This window comes from Manacus vitellinus, unplaced genomic scaffold (assembly GCF_001715985.3).
Source record: "Manacus vitellinus isolate BGI_N305 unplaced genomic scaffold, ASM171598v3 scaffold_28_pilon, whole genome shotgun sequence".
In the NCBI taxonomy this organism is placed as follows: domain Eukaryota; kingdom Metazoa; phylum Chordata; class Aves; order Passeriformes; family Pipridae; genus Manacus; species Manacus vitellinus.
In genome coordinates this window covers 8,434,829-8,461,164 of record NW_021940122.1, presented here as the reverse complement: position 1 = coordinate 8,461,164, position 26,336 = coordinate 8,434,829, and the positions used below count along the sequence as shown (strand labels likewise).

Genomic DNA, 26,336 nt, shown 5'->3' with positions numbered 1-26,336 from the left:
GTGTTTGAAGTGGGGCCTGTCTGTCCCGAAATGAACACAGAAGGCCGTGTAAAAGAGGGTTGGCTTCGAGTTTTGCCCTCAAAGCAGCCGAGCCAGGAGTTGGCCAGGCAAGCGTTTACATCGTGCTGACCCTAGAGAGCCCCAGCTCATCAGTGGAGAAAAAAATGTGCCTTTGAGAGATGCCTGAGAAATAAGATCCGTAAGGTGCTGTGCTTTTTAGCAAAGTGCAAAAATGTTAAAGGTCAGTTTGATACATTTTGTGATTTTTGTGTCTCTGGCAAAGCAAACAACATCCTCAGAAAAGAAGTCAATGAGATTAAAAAATTAAAAATAACACACAAAACTTGAGATGAAGTTGAAATCTGAAGTCAACTTTTATACTTCAATTTGCCGGAGGGTAACTGTAATAAATGTGTGTGCATATGTGTAATTTTATAATAAAATAATAATCTGTAGATTTTCTTGCAAGATCTTGGTGTTGCATACTCAGCATGACAGTGCTGTCACCCTTTAAGTGTCATTGTCTTTAGCAGTTCCCATTTGTAAGTTGACTTTCTGTATTGCGTGCACTAAAACATTGGCAGAACTGTTCCAACACCTCCTCTGCCTTTACTTTCTGTTTAAGTAATAAAATAAAGCAAATTACAGCTATTTTACCATTGTTAAGGCCATAGTCTAGATATCAGTTTCTTGCGTTAAGCAAATCCCAGTCTTAGGTGTGGTGGGATGAGGCTCTTTCATTTTTAGCTTAATCTACTGGAATTGGTGAGAGGAAAATGAAAGAGAAGAAGGTGGGTCCTGCATGCTGGGGCTGGGGCAGAGGCGCAGTCCTGTCTTGTTCCCAGGAATGCAGTGTGGCTGATTTGGTCTGATCCACAATTTGTTACTGACCCCTCTGCAGAACCTCAAGACTTGCCCCGAGAAGTCTTTGCTGTTGATCCAACCAGTATATGTCAAACTCCAAACACAGAAGTTCTCTACAGGTGCAGGAAATGCAGGTACTTTATATATATATAATTATTCATATATATATACATAAAAAATACTTTGTATTCCTCCTTAAAATGTCATTGTGGAATCCACTCAAGAGAAGAAGAGCCCATGTAGATCAATGGGCATGTCATTATTGTAAAGTCAAGGATGAGCTGTTGCCTAAGTTTCCATACTGTGTGTGCCAAAAAGAAATCAAATCAAAGTACAAAATGCAAACCTTTTCACAACTTGTGATGCAGCACTGGTGCAGTCTCACCTGCCATGTTCTGTAGGCAAGCATGATTCCACTTAGCTTTATGGAGTCTTTGCTCCTAAACCTTAACTTAGAGTTTTGACTGTCGGTTTCTCCAGAAGAAACTTCTGGTAGATTTGGGGATTTGGTGAATTTTAACTACTTTTTATGGATTGCTTAAAGGGAAATTGAATAACCCTGCTATGGCCTGGACGTAAGTTTATTCAAGCGTATGACTGTAGATTTTAGGTTTTACTAGACAGGAATTGTTTAAAAATATAAAAGACAGCATACAGCTCTGGGACAGAGTCCCGGCCTACACAAATCCTAGATTTGTTAAGCAGCAACCTTGAATGGAGTCAGTGCCTGCAAGCCTTCTACACTAATTTTTAAAAATATCGGATTTGTACTCCTGTGTAATTACGTACTGTCAGGAGGTTCATATCCCTGTTTTCTATTGTCTGTAGATTTCCCCATTTTAAAAAATGACATTTATTTTGTTTCTTTTTTCCCCCCCCGTGTCATGGATGGCAGACGTGCTCTGTTCCGTAGTTCCAGCATTTTGTCCCACACGGAGGGAAGTGGACCAACAGCCTTTGCCCACAAGAGGATAACAGACTCTGCACGGCTTTGTGGCAATGGCCATGAAAAGTGCACCTCTTACTTCATTGAACCTGTGCAGTGGATGGAGCCAGCATTGCTTGGAGTAATAGAGGGACAGGTGGAGCATGTGCTTTATTTTTTTGGTTTGTTTGTTTTTTTTTTTCAAAGGCAAAACAAATTCTGTCTGTTCCCTGAAAGAAACCCCCCCCCGCCCAGGGACCTGGGTCTCCCAGCCTTTCTGGCATGAACTTTGCAGCTTATGGACAGATTCTTAAATGTAAAATACCCTTTTACAAGGAAATGAGCTGTTGCTTGGGTTGGGCTGAGAACACCAGGGTATTGGACAGGGTTTGTTTTAGTATGAGAAACATTTGTGGGATTTAAAAGACCCGTTGTGGTCTCAGGCTGACTGAGTCTCGACCCTGGTAAAACTGTCCTGGAACCACACCAGGTCCCAGCAGCTGCATTTCCACACCATCCCTTCTGCCAGCACAGCTGCCTGCTACACCTCAGGGCTAAACAGCAGTACAGCCATCCCAGTCTACCTTTTGGGTCTGTTTTTAATGAGATCTACATCTCACGTGCCTTAGACCGAGTCCTGTGTTCTTCTTGCAGCTTCTGTGTCCCAAATGTGCATCGAAGCTGGGCTCCTTCAGCTGGAGGGGTGAGCAGTGCTCCTGTGGCCGCTGGGTGACACCAGCCTTCCAGATCCACAAAAGCCGAGTGGATGAAGTGAGGACGCTGCCAGTTGGTAACTTCCAAACTGCCAAAACCTGAACTCATCACTTCACTTGATGGATTTCTTAATATCCACAGAGAACTACTGGCTAGTCTGTGGTTGCCAGGAATGAGCTTGTGACTTCTACCCCTTTGGTGAGGTGGTAGAATTACTTGAACACCTTCAGCTTGCTGTATCTCTTAATATATTACATAAAATATCAGAACACTTTCTTCAAAGAGGTGTTACATAGTGGTCAATGTACAAAAATGCCCAAATGTGATGCTTTTAGTATATTCTTAATTTATCTGTTGCTGTTTACGGAAGGCCTCAACTCCTTATTTAAAAGGAGTTGCTGTGGGGGGCAGTGCTGCTCGTCTTCTGATCCCAAAGTTCCAATTGGTTTATCTGAAACACACAGCTGATATTTTAGGGGGTATATTCCACAGCATGAGGTATACAGCAGGGAAAGATTTTAAGGCTTAGCAAAGTACCATAAAGTGGTTCAATTGCAATTGTTGCATTAGCGTGCATGGCAGGTACTAGCAGCAAAAGGCAAGCTTACAGTTACACCTTTTTTGTAATAAAAGTAATCCTAAAAATATCTCCCCCAAGAGTACTTACTGCATTATAACTCTTTCATGTAATGTCCAAGGAGATTCCTGGAGGAATAACCCCAAGTACCAGTACACGCTGGGAGCTATCTTGCTAGAGAGCAGCTCGGCTGAGAAGGACCTGGGAGTCTTGGTGTATGACAAGTTGACCATGAGCCAGCAGTGTGCCCTTGTGGTGAGGAGGGCAAATAGTGTCCTGGGGTGCATCAGGAAGAGTGTGGCCAGCAGGTCAAGAGAGGTGATCCTCCCCCTCTACTTGCCCCTAGTGAGGCCACATCTGGAGTACTGTGTCCAGTTCTGAGCTCCTCAGTACAATAAAGACAAGGAGCTACTGGAGAGGGTCCAGTGGAGGGCCGTAAAGATGATTACAGGTTTGGAGCATTTGTCTTATGAGGAGAGACTGCAGGAGCTGGGCCTGTTTAGAGAAGACTGAGAGGGAATCTCATCACTGCATATAAATATCTCAGTGGTGGTGCCAAGAAGACAGTGCCAGTCTCTTCTCAGTGGTTTCCAGTGACAGGATGAGGAACAATGGCCATAAACTAAAACACAAGAAGTTCCATCTCAATATGAGTACGAAATTGCCACATGAAGGGTGGCAGAGCACTGGAACGGGCTGCCCAGGGAGGCTGTGGGGGGAATGTCTCCCTCTCTGGAGACATTCAAAACCCACCTGGATGAGTTTCTGTGTCACCTGCTCTAGGTCACCCTGCCTCAGCAGGGGGGTTGGACTAGATCTCCAGAGGTCCCTTCCCACCCTAATACTTCTGTGATTCTGCAAGCTGTACTGGAATGGGAGAACTGAAGTAAAGCATCCCTGCCCCACTGCTGCTTAAAGGTTTAAAGAAATCCCTAAACTGATGAAGTAATTTTTTTAAGCAAGCTGTGAGCTTTCCTGATGGTCTGCTACATACACCACTGTGGCACAGGTTGGGTTTGACATAAGAAAACAGGACAAATAAGACCTACTTTAAATCAATTTTATTTTCATTGACTTCAACAATTTTTTTAAATTTATTTTTTTTTACACAATTTCCAGCAACATACATTATGAAATATACAAGATAAAGTAGGTGGTGGGGTTCTGCCCATCTTGTAATTCCTCCCACAGCTGTGGAGGGAAGACTTGCAGGACACAGTGAACATCAGAATCTCAACACTGAAAACAGACACAAAACAAAAGAGACAAAAACATATATGAAACTGTTTGAACTGGTCACACTTCAGGGCCAGGTACAGCACAATAAATATTAGAACTGCATTATCTCAGACATCTTCTGTAAAGTTTATAACATCTTCTATTTAAAGAGATAAGAACATCTGGTTTCTAGCATGAAATGCTACATTGTACAGTGGTGAAGGGTACAAATGATGAGGAGCCCAGCAAGGGCTTGGATGGTGACCATTCATTCACACATGCTCATTGATAAAATAAGCAGCATACATCAAAAGTTTAGTGAGCTGTAAACTTAAGCGTTCACTACCAGAACATCAGCTGGAGGAGCAGTTTCTTTTGGGAGAACCAAAACCAGTTAATCCCTTTAAGTTTCAGCTGGGCTCTCCCCTGACAAACAGTGGGTTGATACCATAATGGAAGTGGCAGCATTTGGTCCATAGCACAAGATCCCTTTGCGTCACTACTGTTCAAAGCTGGCGGCCGGTGGAAATACTTCAGTGCAGAATCGAACGCGTACGGAGGCACAGTGTCACCAACAACAGGTACTGTCTCGGGACTGTGACAAAGCAGCAGATGGCAGCTGGAACCCAGCTGGGCACAGGGTGCTGCACAGCCAAGTAGCACTGGATGCCACCTGATGCGAGCAAGAGGGAGAGACTGGAGAGGATGCCAGCATTTCTCTCTCTCGCTCTGCAGCAATGGGATGAGTGCTGGGCTCGGGGACTTTGACAGAAAGGCTGTCCTCTGCTCATTCCTCACCTCATTCTAATTTTGCCAATAAACGAGCTCGAGAGACAGTTTTCAGCTGCTTGACAGTGCTTCCAGAGCACAGAGCAGAAGACCAGAGTCACTGGTTTCTCTTGCATCGTAATCAACAAAGCAGGAGTAAATACATTTTGTACTCGTCAACCTTCCCCTGTTCATCCCCCATCCCCAGTTTAGCATCATACATTCCTCTTTCACAGGAACTGGGGACCTTCTGTGCCACCACCCATCAGGCCCTGTGAGCACAGGTGGAGGAGGAAGGCTAAACACGCGCTTTCCTTTCCTTGGCATGACCCAGGCATTGCACTGGGGGGCAGCTGCACTGGCAGACAGAGCACCACCAAGGAAGGACTGCGTTCTGGTCCACACATGTGGCATCACCGTGACTTGCCATCTACGTCCTGCAGTACATGGCAGCAGTCACAAGCTTCACAAACTACAGCAGCTGAGTGTCACGAAGTTTTATGGGGTGAGTGGGAGCCAAGAAGGGAAAATCCTGCTGGAAGCTAAGCACCTATGGCTTTGATTTTAGCTGATTCTGAGTCCAACAGTACTATCTGCACTAAGTAGGAAGATAAAATTGTATTTCTCCAGTGCACAAAATTATACTGGTCACTTGTATGTGCTCATCTTCTAGTTAGTCCCTTCTTGGGGAGAACCACAACTACCACCGCATTTCAATACCAACAGACTCAACTGAGAGAAGTTAGAGTAGTGAAGAATTTTTGGTTGATCAACATGTCATCAGAGCATGGTCAAAAATTCCGTTTGAAAACAGGGAGTTCTATGTCTGATAGTCACTTAGCAAAGTGCCAGGTGTAAATGCCCTTACCACTGCCAGCTCGCAATGTACCGCATGGCTGCATGAAGACCTACACCTCCTCTGCCAGTACAGCTCAACTGGTTCCATCCCAAGATGAAAGACTGGTTACCAAGAGAGCTGGGAGAGGAAAGGTTAAATTTTTCCCACCCTAGAAGTGTACAACAGCATTTCCTCACTCAACCAGGCTCATTCACACATCACGCACCATTTCAGACACACAAAGCAATGCCAAATACAAACTAAGAGGAATGTTTTGTAAAGACACTCTCTGAGTATGAACAGGGAAAACATAGGGTAATTTATCAACTCAAGTACTGTTGCATCATTCTTGTAAGGTAGGGAAGCAGAGGAGCTGAGATGAGGAACTGAGAGGACAAAGTGGAGTGGTCACAGAGGTCGAGTCTAGTCTTCCAGACTGCGAAATGCATTCTGCATATCCTCAAACAGCTGAGCATAGTCCGCCTTGATTTTTGTTTCACCGTCTTTGACAGGGTCCTGAAAGAACACAGCAAATAAACAGATCAGTCAGGAAAAGCCTTGTGTACTTAAGACAACCCCACTTTGCCAGTGCTGTAACCTCTCAACCTTGGGATTAACACTTGCTAACTGCAGAGCAAGCATTGTAGCTCTGTCTTCCTCCCATCTGTCTCACAAGCCAGCAAGGTTTAAATCTCATTCTCTTCCCACATTCAGTGAGCAGACAGAATGAATACTGGACAGAGAATTTTTTTTGTGAGCAGTGGTTACTGTATTGAAAAGCAACTGATTTGGAGGGGAATCAACAATACTGAGGGTCTTTGTTAATGCTGTGTGATTCAAGCGCTGCAATGATTAATACCAGCTCCTATCCCCACACCAAATGCAGTGACTCAAATGCTCTGCTGTACTTTCTTAGGGGTGCATCCCCAGTAAGTGCAAGAGTTACTCTGCCATCACTCAGAGGTTGCTTGGTTCAAAATTAAAATCTATCATGTAATCATAAGAAGCTCAAAACTATCTTTGTACAGCTTCATTTTCTTGGAATACTTTTCATGAAAGACAAAGGCAAAAAATGCAACAATCAGCTTTGCTCTGAGGCTGCAAAGTTTTGTCTGCAAGAAGCATTAACTGCCAGGCTTTGAAATCTGTTCAATGTCTTCACCATTACCCTTTCAAGTGATAAGTTCCTCTGGGCCAGTGCATCTCTTGGGAAACACAGAGGACTTACATGTGTGGATGCACTACTTCTCAAACTGTCTCTCTAAAGTACCCAGACCGCCAGATACAGAACATCTAAACTCTCATACCTTTTAGACTTACCCAGGGGATATAATTTTCCTTTCATAACTATTAAAGGGCCAGCTCCACTTATCATATATTCACCCTCTGGGTCACTTTCTCAGCCACGCTGCCCAGCACTCTGCTGTGTGCCAGATGGCTGCTGGTGGCCAGGGTTTGTAGAGTGTTTTAATTCCCCTGTCTCTACATAACCAGCTCTCAAAGAAGCTCATGTCCCCAGGTGTATCTTGTTATGTTCTTGATGCTTTGAGAATATATTCCAGGGATCTGCCTACTGCAGAAACAAGCCAGTACCCTGCAGGAAGACTGGCGTGCCAGACCTCTTAATTCTAAACAATTTTATCCTAAGGTACTTGTTCTTGAAAGATTTGCAATATTGACTTATGCGAGTTATAACAGAGTAAGCATTATATTTCATAGACAATATTCCTTAGCTACTTTGACATCAGCCAATATCACAGGTTACTACTGTCCTACCAGTAATTGCTACACCAGCATGCTCTGGAAGAGTTTTAGGAAAGCTGTACCCTAAAACAGTGCTACTGAAGTTACCCAGAGCAGGTGCTCCAATCCACTTGTTTTCTCTTTAGCCCATGTTGAAGTTACTCCTCCCTTTCTCTCCTCCTAGTTGCCTGCCTTCAGTCCTGAAGCCAAACACAGGGCACATCATGTATTATTGCAGGAGACTAGCATTTCTTTCCGTAACTTCCATTTAAAATAGCTTGTTCAACATTTCTATCACTCACTTTTTAGCACATTCCTGGATTTAAAATTCAGGCTGCTTTTATCTGATAATAGTCTCCTTAGAACATGTTATATATTTTTACAGAATTTTATCAAAAAAACCCCCAAGTAAACAGGAAAGGTGCTTGTACTGTTACCATGACTATATGTAACATAAAAGTGGCTGCTGAACGTGGGGTTGCCAAGGCTGTGCAGGCAGCACCACCAGACCAGATTTCTGTAGCAACTGTTCCTGTACCCACAAACAACTCTTTAGTGTATTCAAATGATGGCAAAGAGTCTCTGTTCACAGACCTTTATCTAAGGTCTTGGACCATCACCATTGAATCACAGCCTTTCAGAGGCCCTGGAAGCTCCCAGAAAGCAGAGCAGCCCACTTCCTTACAAACATACCTTGAACTTCATGGAGGTAAGTCTGTAGAGGATTTCGCTCATGTTCTCTCGGATGATGGACCACGTGATCTTATTGTCACTCTGAGCTGTGGTTTCTACAGCACGGCGTGCCATGTCATAAAATGCAATCATATTGGAAAGCATTCCCACTGTTTTATAGAAGGGGCAGAACCTGATGGAAAAGAAGAGGACCCATCAGGCATCTTGGAACAGAACAGTTAACAGGACTAGCCTTTGCTCCTCTGGATTCTCACCTGACAGCAAGAGTACTAGCCTGCTTTACTCCTGGTATTTTTAATATATAGTGTCAAAGGAGAGGAGCTGCCTCAGATAGGTCCCACATTTTTAAACAGGCGAATCACAGGCCAAGGCCAAATCATCCTGAAGTGAGGTTTCTGAAGTAGCACCCAAACACTGGGCAGAACAGGAGAAAGCAGGAACCACTGCTCTTGAAGTCTCACATTTCAAACTGTGCCAATGCTAACAAGGAAAGGAAAACAACTGAGCAGCCATTGAAATTCCTCCTTCCAGTTTTGTCCATCGAGGGAGCAGGCTTCTTCCTAACAGCCTAGGATAACCTGACAGCTCTGCAGGTTTCTTTGCTCACAGGAAAGGGAGTGTTTCTATAACAAGCACTTCACATGCAAAAAGCTCTGTTTTTAATGGGTAGATGATTGCCATGAAAGGCACCTCATTATTATTTATGTGCTACTTCCTGTACTTCCTTATTGCATACACGCACACCTGCCCTAGTAACCTGATCAAAGGCACACACCACTACAAAATGATGTATGTCTACATTCTTAGTGATGAAGTACTCAGGACTTCCCGATCTACCTGGGCTGGGGAGTGAGATGAAGTAGAAAAAAATCCCTTGCCAGGCTGTGAAAACACAAGGATAGCATGGAAAGAAGCAAAGCAGACTGGGATAATAAGCACTGCACTACAGAAAAGGATAAGAGTAAGTTTCTTTTGATAGCTCAAACTTACTCAAGAATTATGCAATAGTAACTGAAAGCAGACTCTTACAGTCCCCTATGCACTGATGGAACAAACAGGACAACTTTGGACGTTGTCTTTGAAAATAAAGCAGTCCTCTCCTCCTCAGAAGAGAGACATTGCAGAAACATTGGCTAACTGAACAATAGATGAGAACCCCAAATGGTGTGTACTGCATTCAGTAGAGGTCTGCATGCCTTGGGCAAGACAATGTGAATGCATGGTTGGATGGCCTGCCTAAGCACAGTTCTTCCATTTCTTTATAGAGAGTAACATTTATTTCAGCACTGGTCAGTTTGCAAGTAAAATAACTGTCTAAGTCCAGACTGCACAGGACTAGGAGGGCAGAGTGCCCAGTCAGATCTCACCTGTCATAAGGCGTATAACCATTCTGTTGCAAAAAGTCATCTTTTATCAGCTTGGCAACCTCCAAGGTAATTTTATCCGTTTCTGCCAAGGAAGCCTAGAAAAGTAAGGTAAACAGTCAGTTTAGTACTCAAGTCCATGAAGACAAAGTATGTCCTGACCAAGAAGAGCTATCTTTCAGTACCTGTGTCCTTTGCACCCTCTTAAGAAGGCATCAAGCAAAACTATGTCTTTTGGGTATTTCTCATTCCCTGCTATAGAACAGCCGATTTAACTGATTGGCGAAATTAAGATGGGCCAAACATTCAGTAATTCTGCTTTAATTCTACCTGATGAGAAACAATGGAAAGAAAGCTTCCTTTAAGATAATGGAAAAGCCACTAGACACAGAAGGTTCACATGGCTTTGCTATGAGATATGTTGAAACATCACCTTCCTATGTAAAGAGATAAATTCATTCTTACCTTCCTCGATCCCTGTGGAAAAAAAACTAGATCTCAGCATGCTAGGTCAAGAAGTAATATTAAGGATTTGTACTAGCCTGCACAGTCACCAATGGTCTCTTCCTGTCTGGCATTCAAGGAAAGAAAAGGAGTTGATGACAATGCCTGTCATACAACACAGGACAGCCACAACCCTGCTGCACACTGTTGCTCTTGGCACCACAGGTCATGCTTCTCCACCTTCATTGTCCTTCAGCTAAACTGGGCCAATTGAGTTTTAAGTACCCCAGCTTGCTTTCTAGACAGGAAGTTTAGACCTTATTTCACAAGGAGACTAACAGAATTCTGAGATAAAAAAAAAGAAAAAAGTATCTGTTTTTTCACAATTCCCCCTTTCTAAAGGTTTGTTGCAGTTTTTAGTCAAGCCTAGACCAAAAGAAACTGTCAAAGACAACATCTCTGAGGATCACCAGTTCCAACACTTCTATCATGGGAATAAATGCCTAGTCACAAGACTGGCTTATCAATATCCCTTCCACACCAAGGAACCAATTCTACCCTGGTCTTTGGGAACATGGTTCTGTAAATAGAAAACTGCAGTAGGCCCTGTGACCCCATTTCCTTTTCTTCAAAGACACATTTAGAGAAGAGAACTCTACTAGGCAAGATCTGGTAAAAGGCCTCATCTTGGTTGGGCTAGAATATCCGTGAACAGAGAGAGCATTTCAGCTACACTAGAACACTGAAGCAAGTGAATTTACGTGAGAATTTATGAAAGTAAAGTAGCATCAAGCCAAGGTTTAGCAAATCTCAAAAAAGTATTTGCCATTAAAAGACAAACAACATGTAATAAAGCTGGAATAAAACACAGTTTGAGGCAGGAGAGTGACAATCTCCCAGCGGCTTTTTCGCACTATGCAGTATCCGTAGGGCCTGGTCTAAGACATGGTCAAAAGCCTGTGCTAGCCGTAAGAAAATGGAGGATGGCTCATGGACACCACATTTCCTCACAGCTGCTTACTCACCTTCCCCACAAGCTGCACAATCTCTGCAAGGTCCTCTTCCTCCTGTAGGATCTCTTTGGCCTTTGTCCTGAGAGGGACAAACTCTGTGAAATGCTTGTCGTAGTACTCGTCCAGGGCACGCGTGTATTTGCTGTAACTGATCAGCCAGTTGACGGACGGGAAGTGCTTGCGTTGTGCCAGCTTCTTATCCAGGCCCCAGAAAACCTGTCAGAAGCCAGAAAGATCAATCAGTGTTCCAAATCAAAAGTGAACCAAAGTAATTAAAGGCAATTAAAAAAAAAATACAGAAAGCAAGCCTGAGCGAACACAACGTGGCAAAAGCTATCACAAATGAAAGCCCAAGAGAGAAAAAGCAAACCTGCCTTATGTTAATTTAACTATAGCAGTGACTTTCAAATACTCTTCTCAAAAAATGGTGCACCTTTTAAGCTGAGTTCAGACTTACTCGAGACTGTTCGTGAGGGAATAGTCAACCATATAAAAAACACTGTCGATGATGGCATGTAATTAAAGTGGAGACCTATTAGATGTAACTGATTTTCCCAAAATAGGACTGCAAACAGTCCCATTTTGCAAGGACAAAATAGTTGCAAGACATTCATCTCCCCATCAGCTTCTCTGAGGATATTTTGTGGTTTCAGTGCACCTGTATTAAGAATGGCTTGCTTTCCTTCTCAGCTGAGAGACACATCCGAAGTGCAGCTCAGTGGGCAGCAATCAGGAAGCACACAGATATTCCTCAGCAGCTGGCATTGGAATGAATTGCTACCTTCGCTCCCTCTTCCAAAGGGATCTCAAACACATCAGTTCAGAAACCATCTCATAAGGTCACCCGTTAGAACGTTTTCCAAAGCACCCTACAAAGCTGCGCCTGTGTCAAATCAAAGCTCTCTCACCCCAGCCACTGGCACAAATGTCCTGAAGCACAACCACTCTGACTCTAACAAAGTGGACAGAACAGCTGCAACGTTCTGGAACGTACCTGAACGATACCCAGTGTAGCAGATGTGACAGGATCAGAGAAGTCACCTCCTGGGGGTGAGACACTGAGCAGGAAGAGATAAGGAAAAGTTATCAGTTTCTCTTCACAGTTCAAAGTGAAGTCCTGAACACATGACTGCACAGCTCAGTGATCAGAGAAACCAGAAAAGTCAACAGAATTTCAAGTAAGTAACAGATTGTAATGTGTTTGCAGAAAGTGTTTGATGCATACCCACACAGGTGTAATATCAAGTATACCATGAAATACAGTTACATCAGTGACTGATTGACAGTATAAAGGTGATTTCAGTCACTTTATCTCCAGGTAGTAACTCCAGCTTGGATTATCAAACCTGTCTCAATTAGAACAGATTCAGCAAATGTGCTGATAGAATATCATGAAACACAGTGCAGTGATTATTTTACAGAAAACAATATCCCAGTTTGAAATTATTTCAGATATTCACCTATACAATAACTACCTCAACTTCATGGGCATTTTACATTCCAATATATGCCTTCCCAGAAATGAAAAAAAAACATCTTCCAGTCTCAAAAGCACAATGCCCCTGGGTAACATATGTTGTGGACAGCAGAACTAAGCAGGGCAAAGAATGGACTCCAGGTGTTCTTCCAGAGGCCCTGCTGAAAACGTGGGAAATTCGCTTTGCCCATGGAATGATATACAAACCAGTATCACCTAGGAGAATGCCTGGGGACCAAATGCTTTTCACAGCCCATCACAGCCTGAAATATGCTGCTCCACGTAATTCTACTCTGTTTGAGCAAGAGAATCACAATTCATTATGCCCCCAAGTGCACACACTGCTGCTCTAACTGCCCCTTCTTTCCTGCTCTGAGCATGGTTTGACATTCTTTTCAGACAGCTCTAATGACATTCTTCCCTGAGCCATTTGCTCCAATTGCTTCAAGTGACTGTGACTGCACACCACAAAGAACTACCTGTCCACATTCATTCCTTCTGCCCCCACACACAATTTACCACCAGTTCTGGGTGAAGAGAGACTAAGTATGTACCTACCCATTCCCATATTTTCAAGTTCTGCAGCTGCACAGAACAAGACCTTTCTGTCTGAAAAACAGGTACTCTGACATACAGAAACACAAACTGCCGCCAACACAAAGGCAAAGCAATGCAACACTCACGCTCCAACAATGCTGACGCTGCCTTCCCTTTCAGGATTTCCCAGACACTTCACTCTGCCAGCTCGCTCATAGAAAGAGGCTAGACGGGCACCAAGGTAGGCTGGATAACCACTGTCTGCAAACACCAACACACAGGAATTGAGTTAAGGGCTCAGAGTTTAAAGGATTGCATCTACAAGACTAGATTGAGGAAGGACTACTCACCAGCTGGCATTTCCGCCAATCGCCCTGAAATTTCTCTGAGGGCCTCAGCCCATCGGGAAGTGGAGTCTGCCATCATACTGACATGGTAGCCCATATCCCGGAAATACTCAGACAGGGTGATTCCTGTAACAAAGACAACAGCGTGCTACAGGATACAGTTCAGAAAGGAATTATATGTTTGCATGTTGTCAGTAAGAGGCAAATAAACCAAATTATTTGAGTTTACATTTTGATGGAAACAGATAACGGAAGTTACTCTTTCTTCCCACTTGATCATGTCCCTGCTGTCTTTCTGTTGCTACTGTTCATTTCTTCTCACTCTCTCCGTTTTTGTTTATGAACCACTCTGACTCATCTCACATTCCCATGCATTTCTTTGAAGAGACACAGCGATGTCACTAATGCTACTCTTTGCCTCATTGAAACCATGAACAAAGACTCTTCTTCCTGTAAAATGTCTCCTTCCCTTTCAAACTAGTAGAATACAACAGTGAGAAAAGGTCATGTTTTATCTGAATTATCTGACAACTCTTTGCATAAAGGAATTTAAAAAAAAACTCTAAAAGGCTGCAAAGGAAAGACAACTAACTTGCCAACTCAGAGAGTACTATTCCTGCCCATTAAGTGGCCGTACTTGTCGGCAAAAAGCTAGTCACAAACAAAAGGTTACCGAATTAACACATGGAGAAAAACTATGCAAGCTGCAGTAAGTTCACCTTATAAATAAAATTTACTCGATATTTGGAAATGGTAATCATATGCAAGCAAGATAATAAAACGTGGTGCAGACAAGGTCTGAAAGGGTTGACTTCTGAAACTAAGCAGGTTTCTTGGTACTGGCCATCTCAGGAACTAAAAATACTAGAGCATGATGGCTTGCTCTACACACACAGCCTTTTTCATCCTCCTGTAAATCTTACCAGTATAGATGGAGGCTTCTCTGGCAGCCACAGGCATATTGGAAGTATTTGCTACCAGAGCTGTTCTCTTCATGATGCTTTCTACCTTGCCATCAACTTCCATTGTTAACTAAAACACAAGGAAAAAAATCAAACTGTAACAGTAGTAAGTTTTTTTGTTAATTTTTTGTTGCTTTTATAACCCCGATGAAGCCTCGCAAACACCTGAACAACAGATTGTATATCCTAACATTTGTGTAGAATTCCACTTATGAATCCCCTGGGATTTAGATTCTTCGAGGCCACCTCAGCTTGACTTTCCCACCTTGTAATCAACCAACACACCCAAGCCTTTTACTTCTTATTTCTGGCTGTGAAGTTTCAACTCAACAGTTCACACTATCTGGCTTTTTCTCTCTTATTTTATAGATGACTGTGATCCAACAAGTTCCCTAATATATAGTAACAGGTAGGGATTTCTGCCAGGGTTTCAAGACAAGGCAAGATGATCTTTTTCATCTTTACCAATAAGATATTTTATTCAGTTACAACACAAGTCCAATAGCAAGTCTTCCCAAGAAGGTTCACTCTCCTTGAAATCTCCATACTAACCTCGGGGAAATCTCTCAGTACTTCAGACATTTCATTTCCTCGTTCTCCACAGCCTACATAAATGATGACATCACTGTTGGAATACTTTGAGAGAGACTGTGAAATCACAGTCTTTCCACAACCAAATGCCCCAGGAATCGCTGTTGTACCCCCTTGTACACACCTGAGTGAAGAAAAAGGATTCTGATTTGCAAGGAACTCAAAAACAGCTCTCTTCCATCTTAGAATTTGTTTTCTAATAGAACTCCCTAATTAAAAGCACAATGACAGGAGTGACATTCAGTGTTCTGGGTGAGAAGCACAGACATATTCCACTAAAGCAAAAAATCGAGGGAATAAACTATCCTTTTCTCCCACTGTCCTTGAAGTATGTGACTTATGCTGGTACAGCTTGACTTTTGGGCTTGAAATACAGCAGTTTTCACAGCTGGAAGCAGTGACAGAATGTAAATGCTAAGAAAAGAACAACTGTACTTAGCTGTGCGTTGCAAGAACAAGCAACACAATATTTTAGGACCAAAATAACTGAATCTAGAGTCTTACACCTTAGCTGCTTAAGTGAGCATTTTGTGTTACAGTTAAGTGCAACGGTTTTCATAAGTGGTAACCTCAAAATCATTGGGAACTACTCATCCTCAAGACCATGAAAAGAGATCCTACTCATGCATTCAAATAGAGATATCAGGCCTGAAAGTTCTAGCCTTTCTTCAGATTTGACATGATTATGTTAAGCTCATGCATGTCCATTCTTTTCTAGATCAATGCACTAGAACTATTTTGTTAATCTTCTTTTTTTCCACTAGTGGATTCACCTGCCAAATACAGAAATATGAAATATTCAGCTAAATATTTTTGAGATTATGCTGTGACACACAGAGAAAGCTTGGTGTCTTGTTTGCCCTTAAAAATACCTAAGGCTCTAAGGCCTCCTGCCTCTGCTTACCCCTAGGAGAGAGATTTCTTACATAGCAGAAAATGAAAGGTAGTACTCACGGGAAGAGGGCATCTAGGACCCGTTGGCCAGTTAATAAAGGGTGATTGGCTGGTAACTTCTCAGTAACAGGACGGACTTGACGTACAGGCCAGACCTGGACCATGGTGAACTTCTCCTTCACACCTTCAAATTCCAGCTCTAAGACAACATCCTAACAGAGAACACCAGACATCTGGAGTAGGCAAACAGCTGCACGCTGGACCAGCACACAAATTCTCATTTCAACTACTCCATACAGCTAAGTCTTTGATCTCTTGGAACCTCAATACACTACCATCCCCTCCCAAGGGAAGTCTCTTTCCCATATCTACAATACCACCAGGGGAAAATAGTACAAGATGCAGCATACATTAAAAATACTCTTTTGAAGAGCAACTGAATTTTATATATTCATAAGATACTGTAGATCCCCACAGAGGTCAACAAACATGGCATACTGAAGTGCCATCGGGAAGCCATGGGCATAGAACGTAACTGCAGAAGATAATCATGCAAACTCTCCAGGCAGGGTAGCAGAAGTGATCATTAACTCAGACATCTTGTGGCATGAAACACTTTCTAGTTGGCCTCATGCAGAACAGAAAGAGTACAACCACCTCATAATACAGACATGGAATATACCAGCAAATGCTGTTTGGGAGACTTACTGAAGTGTCATAGTTTCCTGGAGGAGCAATGTATGTAACTGTACCCCTGTTCCGTGGGGGAAGCATGATTTTGTGTTTGATCAGGGAGTTTTCATTCACCACACCATAAATATCTCCACCAGTGATGTGGCTGCCAACCTAAAATCAGAACAGGTCTATTAGTCATAAGTTTTAAAAAAGAATCTTGACAAAGAAGCATAAAACATACTATAGCTATTAAGTCTAGCACTATGATTACTCCCTTTATAAATGCTTTGTTACAGCACAGCAGCCCATTTACATAACTCATTACTGCAACAGCACATTGTTAGCAACACTATCGGTGCTCAAGCACCTTTCAAGACTCAGACAGTAGCAATTACTGACAGATGCAAGGAATTTTCCTCCTTTCTTTTTTACCTCTCAATTTAATGTCCTAAGTAGAGAAAGGATAGCATATGCTAACCTGCAGGGTTGAAAAAAAAGATGCCACCGAGGGCTAAGGCCATGATATTGTCCAGCTCTAAGGCTATCTTCACCATTTGCAAAATGTGTGCTGCAGTCATTCTTTTTGCTCAGGTAACACCTGCTCCTGCTAACGCTTCCTGCAATTCCATGAGCTTCTTTACGGCTTGGGAAATACATTAAAAATTTGTAAATGTCTCATATACAGCAGCAACACACGGTAAGTCACATCAAGTAAGTTCTGGTGATCCACATCCAGTCTCATACATCATACCACCTCCTAGCACCCCTTTTTGCAAACTTAAATACAGCACTAACCACAGCTCCCAGCAGTCACAGCCTTAGCACACGGCTCCAGCCCTAAGCCCTGGGGGTAGAGGAGCAAGAGGGGAAGACAGGCTCGGCAGAACCTACCCGCAGACTTTTGGAAGGTGTGAAGTCCCATTTGACATCTCGGCTCAAAGCTGACACGTTGACACCTCTAGGGATATAGATACTTTTAGTCAGAGTGCTGATGTCTGAGAGAGGTCTCTGTATACCATCAAAAATAGCTCCCATAATGCCAGGCCCTAGTTCCACTGACAAGGGCTTCCCGGTCCGGAGTACAGGATCTCCTACAGAGACACCGGCTGAAGATTTGCTGAGGAAAAGTTCTTCCGGAACAAGGGAAAGAAACAAGGCAGAAAGCATCACATTCACAACACCACACTCTTAAACCCCTTTTCTGACTTTAGGGTAATACTATTACTATGTTACACATCATCATTTGACAAGCATGTAGGCTTAATACTAAACATGGAATTTGCTAAAGCAACAAAGTTCATCATCCTCCGGAGAGGCAAAGAAGTGACAAATATTCTGCTTGTTGAGGTCAACTTTATGGATGAGTTCACTGGAGTGCCTGGCAGTGGGATGACAAAATATGAGACGTTTCTTACGTGTTCAAACCTAGAAAACAGGTTTGACTGTTAAAGTCAGATAATGTTATGAAATATGTAATTTTTTGCTTCAGAATTTGTTTAGAGAGCACAACTGATTGGACCTTGAGCCTTCCACAGTCTGTTTGACAGCAGCCTAGTTTTAAAGGGAGCTCATCCAAGACCAGCATTATTGCCCTCCTCTTGTATCAAGTTTTCAGGTCTATCCACTGTCTAAGCTCCGAGATGCACAATGGATTTTTCTCTGCAAAGGGCCAGCAGCTGGGCAAAAGGCCCCGTGAGAATACAAAAGAAGCCTCTAAAACCTATACAAAACTCTAGAGATTAAATGCAAGTTGACTTCAGAGAGCCCTACAACAGAGCCCTCTCATCAGGAACCTAACAGTAAACTATACTCAAACTTGGTCCATGTACTGATGGAAGGCTAGTAGATGATGCCATCCAAAATTATAAATTTCTATGTAGAGACAAGAGCTAGTCACCAGTTTACCGATGAGCTCTTCAGAATAAAACTTTAGGAGCCACCACAGCCTTTTCCCTAGCCTCTACAGATACACAGAACCAACTCTGTGAAAAAAAAAGACTGGCTTCAAGTTTAATGGCTTCTTTTCTGACATTCTCTCATATATATGCATATGTAATAGAAAATACATTTTAAATCAACTAGATTTTAGAACACATGCTGCATCATAGCTGGACCAAGATTCTGTAAGCACACTGCAGAAGCAAAAATGTAATCTGTTATGTCTGGCAAAATACTCTGCCCAGAAGGTGGCATCCTGCCCACTTTATATTTCTTATTTAAGTGTTATACTTATCAAAAGCAAAGAGAAAAATGCAACAAATATTGCTTGGTAGGTTTGCCATTTATGGTTGGTATTTGTCAAAAAACTTTCCTAACAAAGAGCTATTACATTTAAATTAAAATGAACTTATATCCAAAGGCATGCATTATTACATTTCCACTTAGAACTCTCTGAAAAGAAAAAAAAAGTCTCTTTGCTGCACAGCCACACAAGGTAAGATTTACCTCAAACCCCTCAGAATTTAGAAAAAACCTGCAGAACAGATGTCCTGCTGGAACCTGAAGTATCAAGGGCTGGTCCCAGTCAGCTTTTTTTCATCATCTTCACCGTAATCACCACTGTGTTCTGGACTGTGCAGTCTAGCACCCTTGGAGGGATCAGTGAAAAGGATACATGTTTCTTCATACACCTGGACAGTTGCCAAATCACCTTCCAGTCGGATAATCTCCCCCACCAGTTCACTGTGTCCTACTCGTACCAGCTCGTACATAGCAGCACCTGCCATGTTACATGCAGTGACCACTGTAAAAGACGGGCACACAGGTGAATGTTTCTCCTGTAGTTCAGGAAATTTACTCATCAGAAGTTAGTAAGAACTGCCTGATATTCACTCAAATCAGACACACATTCTCCATTTCACAAATGGCTGCCTCACCTCCTGGTATTTCTAGCTCAAAAGTCAAAAGAATAAGTTTCCCTGTACTTTTCACAATGTTCTTTAAGCACAGTAAGAGGACACCATCAGAATGTAGTAGCTCAGACAATTCATGTCGTAATTTCTCTTATCTGTCTTGACAGATGGCAAATGTTGAGGGGTTTAGAGACGCAGAGAACTTTGACAGACCGGTTACACAGGCACTTCTCCCTTGCAGTGAGCTGGGCCACATTCCCATCTGGCTAAATTAAAACGCACACGAAAATGGCAAAACTCGCCTGATACCTGGTAGTTACATAAACCTGTGGATGGAAACCAGCATTTTCATGTTACTCAAATTTCTGTTTTCCTTGGTGGCATCTGGATGCTGACATAAACTGTTTCCATGGATAGATCAAGACAAGGCACCTGCTAAACGCAGACGACTAAAAAGCTTTCAAGAAAACACTATTTTTTATTTTATTTTGTAGAAAAGTGATGTCTATCTTAGGATACTTTCCAAAGATGTAGGCTATTTTACAGCATGTTTTGGGCTTGAAACTTCCTGCTGCTTTGAGTCAGATTTCAGTAGTCACACACGAGGGCCTAGCTGCTTTAGAACAAAATTTATTATGTCTTGTACATTATGATCTCAGTAATGCACACAGGATCCACGTATTTACACAAAAACACATTTTCCACTTCTTGGGAAAGAAGCTGTATCAGTTTAAAATGGCTTTTAAGTATCACTTCTGCAGTTAAGGAATTGGCAGTTAAAGAACCTGTGTCTATTCAGGTAGATACAAGCCAAGGGAGTTTCTTATTCACTAATTAAGCTGCATTAACAAAAATACTTGCTATTCTTCTGTTCTCACATTCTCATTCTTTCCTCCACCTCTTGAAGAGAATGCAAAAGGGAGCAGAAAAGCCAGTAGAGTCTGCATGTATTCAAAAGCTGTTTCCATCAGAACCTAAAGAAAGTATTTAAGCTGATAAAGATGAAGGAAGAGTGCTCCTTCTCCCAGTTGCAGTACCACCACACTCTGCCACCTTCCCTGATTCTTGCAGCTCCTTGCTGAGCCCCTCTAGCCCATGGTGCAGTAACACAAAACAGCTTGACACTGACAGGGGCTAAATATTCCAGAAAGCACAGGTTCAAACTGCATTTTAGTGAGAATGGACTATATATCTCACACCCTTTCAGAGAAGGTTAACACAGTGGGCCCTCAGATTTCTGAACAAGTAGCTTTATCTCATACAGAAAGCTTACATTTTCTTTCTATTATTGTTGTTATTATTCAACTGCATGTTTCTGCTCATTACATTTTTAAAAAAGATTAATTATTAGTAACATCTTATTAGCATATTTTTTAATGTTTTATCGACTATAAGCCAGTGATCCTCCTTAAAGCCCCCCCCCAAATAGATAAAAAGCACCAACCAGAGCTCTGCTATACTTACTATACTTCTCCACTTTCAAGTGAGCAAGATTAACAAGACACCAGATGAAACAAACTCCATGATTTCTTTTACAAAATAGTACCTACCAGGTCCTGAGACTCCATGAACATAGCCAACAAAAGCCTCTCTGTCCTCATCACGGATTTTGGGGAGTTTGGAGAAGTCCATTTTGCCTGTTCAGCTGCACAGAAGGAAAAAATGAGAGTCAGTCCTGAAGAACACATATGTAATACGTTCCTTCTCTTCCTCCCCTCTGCTCTCTCCTTGTTTCCAGTTTGAAAGAATTCTGAACTCATAGCCTGAAGCACATTAACCACACTGATTTTAAAGCTGTAAAAAGTTATAAAGTAACTAACTTAAACAAACAAAAGAACTAAGATTCCTTATTGCAGAAACACAGGGGTAAAACATCACTCCATAATATGCTCCAAAAACTGCTGTTAAGTGAAAGAGCTGCACTCCAAAAATGCCCTAACACTGCCCACTGTATCTAAGCTTGGTAACAGGATATTTAAACAATGGAAAATATCTTTTGTCTTCCACATCTCATCTACCCTCCTTCAAAATATGGAGTTTTCCACAATTCTGAGTGAGCAAGAGAATGTTCTGGGTCTGCTTTACTGCCACCAGTCTCTAAAAAGCAATACTACAAATATTAACTGTGAAAATTCTATTTTTGCTATCTTAAGCTGCTGAATCAGTGTTCAGAGGAAGAAACACACACTTTCACAAGCACCAGCACACAAACACACGAGTCCTTTCTACGTGCCTCACAGCTACATATTATGCAGACTTTGCTGCCAGTGAAACCCGTGGAGCACTATAGAAGAACTGTGCTTGACTAAAACCCCTAACTTGCAACAGTTAAACAACAGGCTGTCATCTTTTGCCAGTACCTATTTGGAGAATCTAAACAACTGTCACAGGAAACACAGTTTCATAAACAGTCTTCCTCCATCCGTGTTTGTCCTGTGATTGACAGTTGGACTGTCCTGCATCTGGTGCAGATATGAGTATTTCATGGGTTTGCTTTGTGAGCCCTTACCGTGCTGTTACCTTGGAAACTGATTAGTATTAGAGAACTGTCAGGTCACTCTCTACCCATTTCTACTGGATTAACACACTTAGGACACAGCCCTGGTGAAAGGTGTGCTCTGGCAGGCCCAGCACCCAGTGCTGATCAACAGGGCCTATCCAGCACAGGCCCACGGTTCAGGGACGTGAACTACGTGAGGCATCTGTTGACACTCACAGTCTCTGTGAGAAGCTTGATCTAACGCACATCTTCTGCAAGGCAGCAAATAAAAAGGCATATTCAGGCTGGAAAAACAGCCCCATGTACAATAAGCAAGACAACAACCACATTGCCACCCCTTCCACCACCATTAAAGAATGCTTTTGTGCCTGTTCTTCAGGAGCAGTAACTGACATCAGCTATTCTTAACATCTTACAACTGTTTTCCAGCTTTTTAATACTACACTACAAGTCCTCTGCCCCTCAGCCTCTTTACCAATATAAATATTCTAAACCAGTGGCTCTGCTCTGTAAGAAAAAGATCTCCCACGACTCCAACCCCTTATTCAGCCTGAAGGAATAACATCTTCCAGGCTCCATGTCTCTCTGGAGTGGTTTCTTATCATGGCTGCCATTGATTCATTTCACAGCAGCCACTCCAACAGTAGATGATGACTCAGTCACCACCAGTCTGAAGCAGACTGGTCTCGAGACCAAAGGCTAAGTCACGTATCCCTTAGATCCCTCTACTCTCCATAACCGTAGTTTATTTTTCACATTGCCTGTTGTTTAGGCCCAGAGGACAATTTTAATTTCTCTGCTTTTTTCTCAAAAGCCTCCTCTGACAAATGGCAGAGGGGAGGTCCTCACAAAGCAATCTGCAGTTCCTGAGCAGCTGCTAAGAGCTGGTTCTGATCAAACTAACATAACTATCTCATCTTTTTTGCTTTGAACAACTAAGACACTGCAAAACTCAAGCACAATTACTGTTCATACTGAAAAAAGCAGTTGTTCTTATAAATCTACTTAAAACATTTGCTTCATCATACCATACAGAACAATCTCTAGAGTCCCACTATCAAAATTTTCTATGAAGCACAATAAACTCTCATAACTGAATTAGTGATGCTGCCTGGCAATTAGACAGGGTCCCATATGAAAGAGTCAGATTACAAAGGCAAGAAATCAGGAAGAACACCGGGCTGTTTCAATTTAAATTACCTTTTCTTCCTGAACAAAGCCTGCTTGAAGAGACCGTTTATCTTTTAGGGAGGCAAGCAGAAACCTCAGGTAGTCATTCTGCAGGTTAAGTGGCAACATCCTGACTCTCAACACACCTTCCTCTCCTGCTCCTGTGGCTGCTCTGCTCCCTCTCTATTCCAACAGTCACCTTTCCAAATTGCTGGAGAAGCCAAGTAAAAGAGAAGGGGATTCCTCCACTAGACCACCTAGCAACACACCAATAAACCCTGTCTTGTTATGATCCCTAGAACCTGCACCAACTGCTTTTAAACACATACCTATTAATTATTCCAAGTGTAAAAGATGTGATGATTTCTTCCTCACCTTTGTTTCACCTCCTCTCTACCTCCAAAGTACAATCTCCACAAAGTCAGCGCTCACCCTGTCAAGCTGACCTCTTTTTTTAAAAGGCTACACAACTTTTAACACTGAAGAAACAAATGAAGAAAAAAAAGGAGGTTTTATCTTCACTGCATCATTTTCTTGTGCTCGTGTATTAGCACTAGAGATTTTCATTTTAAATGGAAAAGTCCTTGAGGGCCAAAACGTTGCCTTAAGTACCTACAGCGTTAAATGTTTTCATTGCCAGTACTCAGAGAAAATGAAATTCTCTAAAGCATGTCAGGATTTGCTAAACACATCATCATGTGCATGGAGGCAGTATGTACTTAACCCAGAAATAACGGTAGCTGGCCATTTTAGAAACCTACTGAGCTCCTACAGCCTTTCAGAGGCCTCTTGCCACTGTATATTAGGCACTATGTGCAATTCCCTCCCACGAAAGTCCACTTGCACACATACACGGGGTATTAGCTTAATTTTAATTCCCTCCTGAGAAAAGATGCATCTTGTATCCTTTACAACTTATATACAGGAATATTCCCTGCCTAAAACAGTTCACCAATTATTTTAAACATGATCCAAAGCTCTAGCAGTTATATTCTGATTAACAGTGTCAGAAATCAAAATATTACTTGCAGCAGAATCTCCTCTGACTAAAGGTGATCTATTACACTAATTTTATAGTCATAATTAAATAATAAAGGGCCTATAACCTGAGCTTTCTACCTTGGTTTCTCCCCAGCACAGCAATCTGGCTACACAATAACCCCAAAAATGTAACTGCCCTGCTCTCAATGCTGGAGAAACCTGTTTTCTACCACAGTTCCTTGGTTTTGGTTCAAGCATTTCATCAGACCCAAAATCTACACAATGAACTGCCTTACCAGAAAGATCTTTTCAAAATTAAGACTTGGGTGAGATTTTCAGAAGGAGCCTTCTTGCAGCAAGGAAGAAAATCCACGACAATTTTATCACATAAACACCGATTCTTACCTTATTTTGCAGAAACAGGGAGTGACAAAAATCCACAGGCCCAATTTAAAAGCAGGAATTCAGCAGCTAAGCATCGCCACTTACGAAATAATTGTCCTTCTAGTGCCCCTACACAGAAGGATGAGAAAGCCTGCTGCAGAGGGGAAAGAAATTTCTGCCACACAGCAGAGGCATAACCACCTGACTTGATGAGTCATCAGTCTCTCCCTCTCTCCCACCAGCACCGAGGAATGCCGCAATAGCAAATCAAGCCACCTAGAGCCCAGCTGAACTCCCGTCTGTGCCCTCCTTACTGCACGGGACCGAGCAGAAGAAATTAAAAGGATTCAGCGTTTGCATTAAGGGCCTCCTGCAAAGCCAATAATCCCAATGTCCCAAGTGGTGCATACTACTACATAGAGATCCTTGAAAGGGAGATGTGTGCTTTCTGCTGGAATCCATTTACTTGCCAGCCCCCAGTGTAATATAGCCATGGCAGTGTGTGCCCTGCTCTGGAAGAGCTTAACAGAACTGGCTAACAACAGACTGCACAGGGAGGCGCTGAAGACACAGTAATACTAATTGCCTGAGCATGTAGAACAGTATTGATTGTGTCCAAGAGTCTTGTGGGGCTTATGCTAAGAAGCCCTTCCCCTAGCTAGCAGCAGCATTGATGAAACTGCACAACATCCAGCACCTCAGCAGAGTGATGTGCCATCCCGAGTGACGGCTGCTGGAATTTGTTTTCAGAGATCAACAGGCACTGACATTGTCCTGTGTGTTGTACAGAACATGAGCAGCTATGTGATCTCTCCCCAAGAAGCTGCCTGAATTGAAGAGTTCCCTGTAGTCTTCACAACTTCTCAAGACTATCTGTACAAGTTCTAGGATTAGCAACACTTCAAACTGGCACAAAAGCTCAAAAACACTAACCAAAATTGTAGTAAACAGCACAATATCAGTAATTCAGAAGCAGCAGCAGTCCATTAACAAGTTACCAGTGCTAAGACTCATTCTGCTGGAGTAATTTTGAACTAAGGTAATAGATTTTACTATATCTGAAACAGACTAATGTGTGCTGACTTCCTAGGGTAGAAAAATGGGAGTCAGAATATAAGCCCTTGCATTCAAGTTCTGGGCAAGCTTAATAGGCATACACAGTAAAATGTAGCCAAATAAAGTTTCCCAAAGAAAATCCTGCCTCCTCCTTTTCTTAATAAAAGCCTGGACATTACAGGATAGTAAAGATTACAACCCACACTGGACAATCAGCTTAGTGTCCCACTGGAGTCATGCTTCAGAATCAAGACTCCCAACACCTACTGTGTTCACCTGAGCAGACTCTGGTACAGTGCATAAACCCAGTGCCCAGCTGCATGAAGATCTGCTGCAAGGGCATCATAAATAATACAATAATCACTACTAGAGATTTCCTGTAATTTGGATGGTTTATACTTCCCCTTCCAACAGATGATATTTTTAAGAGGAAGTATTAAAAAAAAAAGTCAACGCCTAAGTTACTAGACAAATGCAGAAGTTCAGCAACATTTCCGTATCTAGAATTTGGGATATTGCCCCAGAAAAAAGCAACATGCCCAGAACAGTAACACAGGTCACTGGGAAAGGAAGCCAAACAGTATTCTCAGGAAATCTGTTCCTTTGCACTATGCAGGGTTATAATTTTACTATAAAACAGCAGGGAAAATTACTCCAGATTTCTCAGTCATCAAACAGCAAAACTGCTGAGGTGGGAAGGCACCTCTGGCAATTGTCTACTTCCGATACCCTGCTCAAAGCAAGCTGAT

The 26,336-nt window shown here is 42.4% G+C and overlaps 2 protein-coding genes across 2 annotated transcripts in view; one reads left to right on the top strand and one right to left on the bottom strand.

Moving 5' to 3' along the window:
- DUSP12 (dual specificity phosphatase 12) overlaps positions 1–3,148 on the top strand; it is a 10,614-nt gene extending 7,466 nt beyond the window's left edge. The window contains exons 2-4 of the mRNA XM_018074490.1: positions 784–998; positions 1,760–1,946; positions 2,444–3,148. Of these exons, the coding sequence (XP_017929979.1) occupies positions 784–998; positions 1,760–1,946; positions 2,444–2,605 (564 nt within the window). The 3' untranslated portion in view covers positions 2,606–3,148. The remainder of the gene's footprint in view (positions 1–783; positions 999–1,759; positions 1,947–2,443) is intronic.
- A 978-nt stretch (positions 3,149–4,126) lies between these two features.
- ATP6V1A (ATPase H+ transporting V1 subunit A) lies at positions 4,127–24,758 on the bottom strand. The gene is made up of 15 exons (XM_008922539.3): positions 24,553–24,758; positions 21,047–21,141; positions 19,259–19,387; positions 17,536–17,750; positions 16,678–16,815; positions 16,030–16,181; positions 15,037–15,199; positions 14,446–14,554; positions 13,526–13,648; positions 13,322–13,436; positions 12,156–12,219; positions 11,174–11,377; positions 9,708–9,802; positions 8,341–8,512; positions 4,127–6,420 (listed from the first exon to the last, which is right to left on the bottom strand). The coding sequence occupies exons 2-15, from the start codon at positions 21,126–21,128 to the stop codon at positions 6,328–6,330; spliced, it is 1,854 nt and encodes a 617-aa protein (XP_008920787.1). The 5' UTR covers positions 21,129–21,141; positions 24,553–24,758; the 3' UTR covers positions 4,127–6,327.
- Between the last annotated feature and the right edge of the window lie 1,578 nt (positions 24,759–26,336).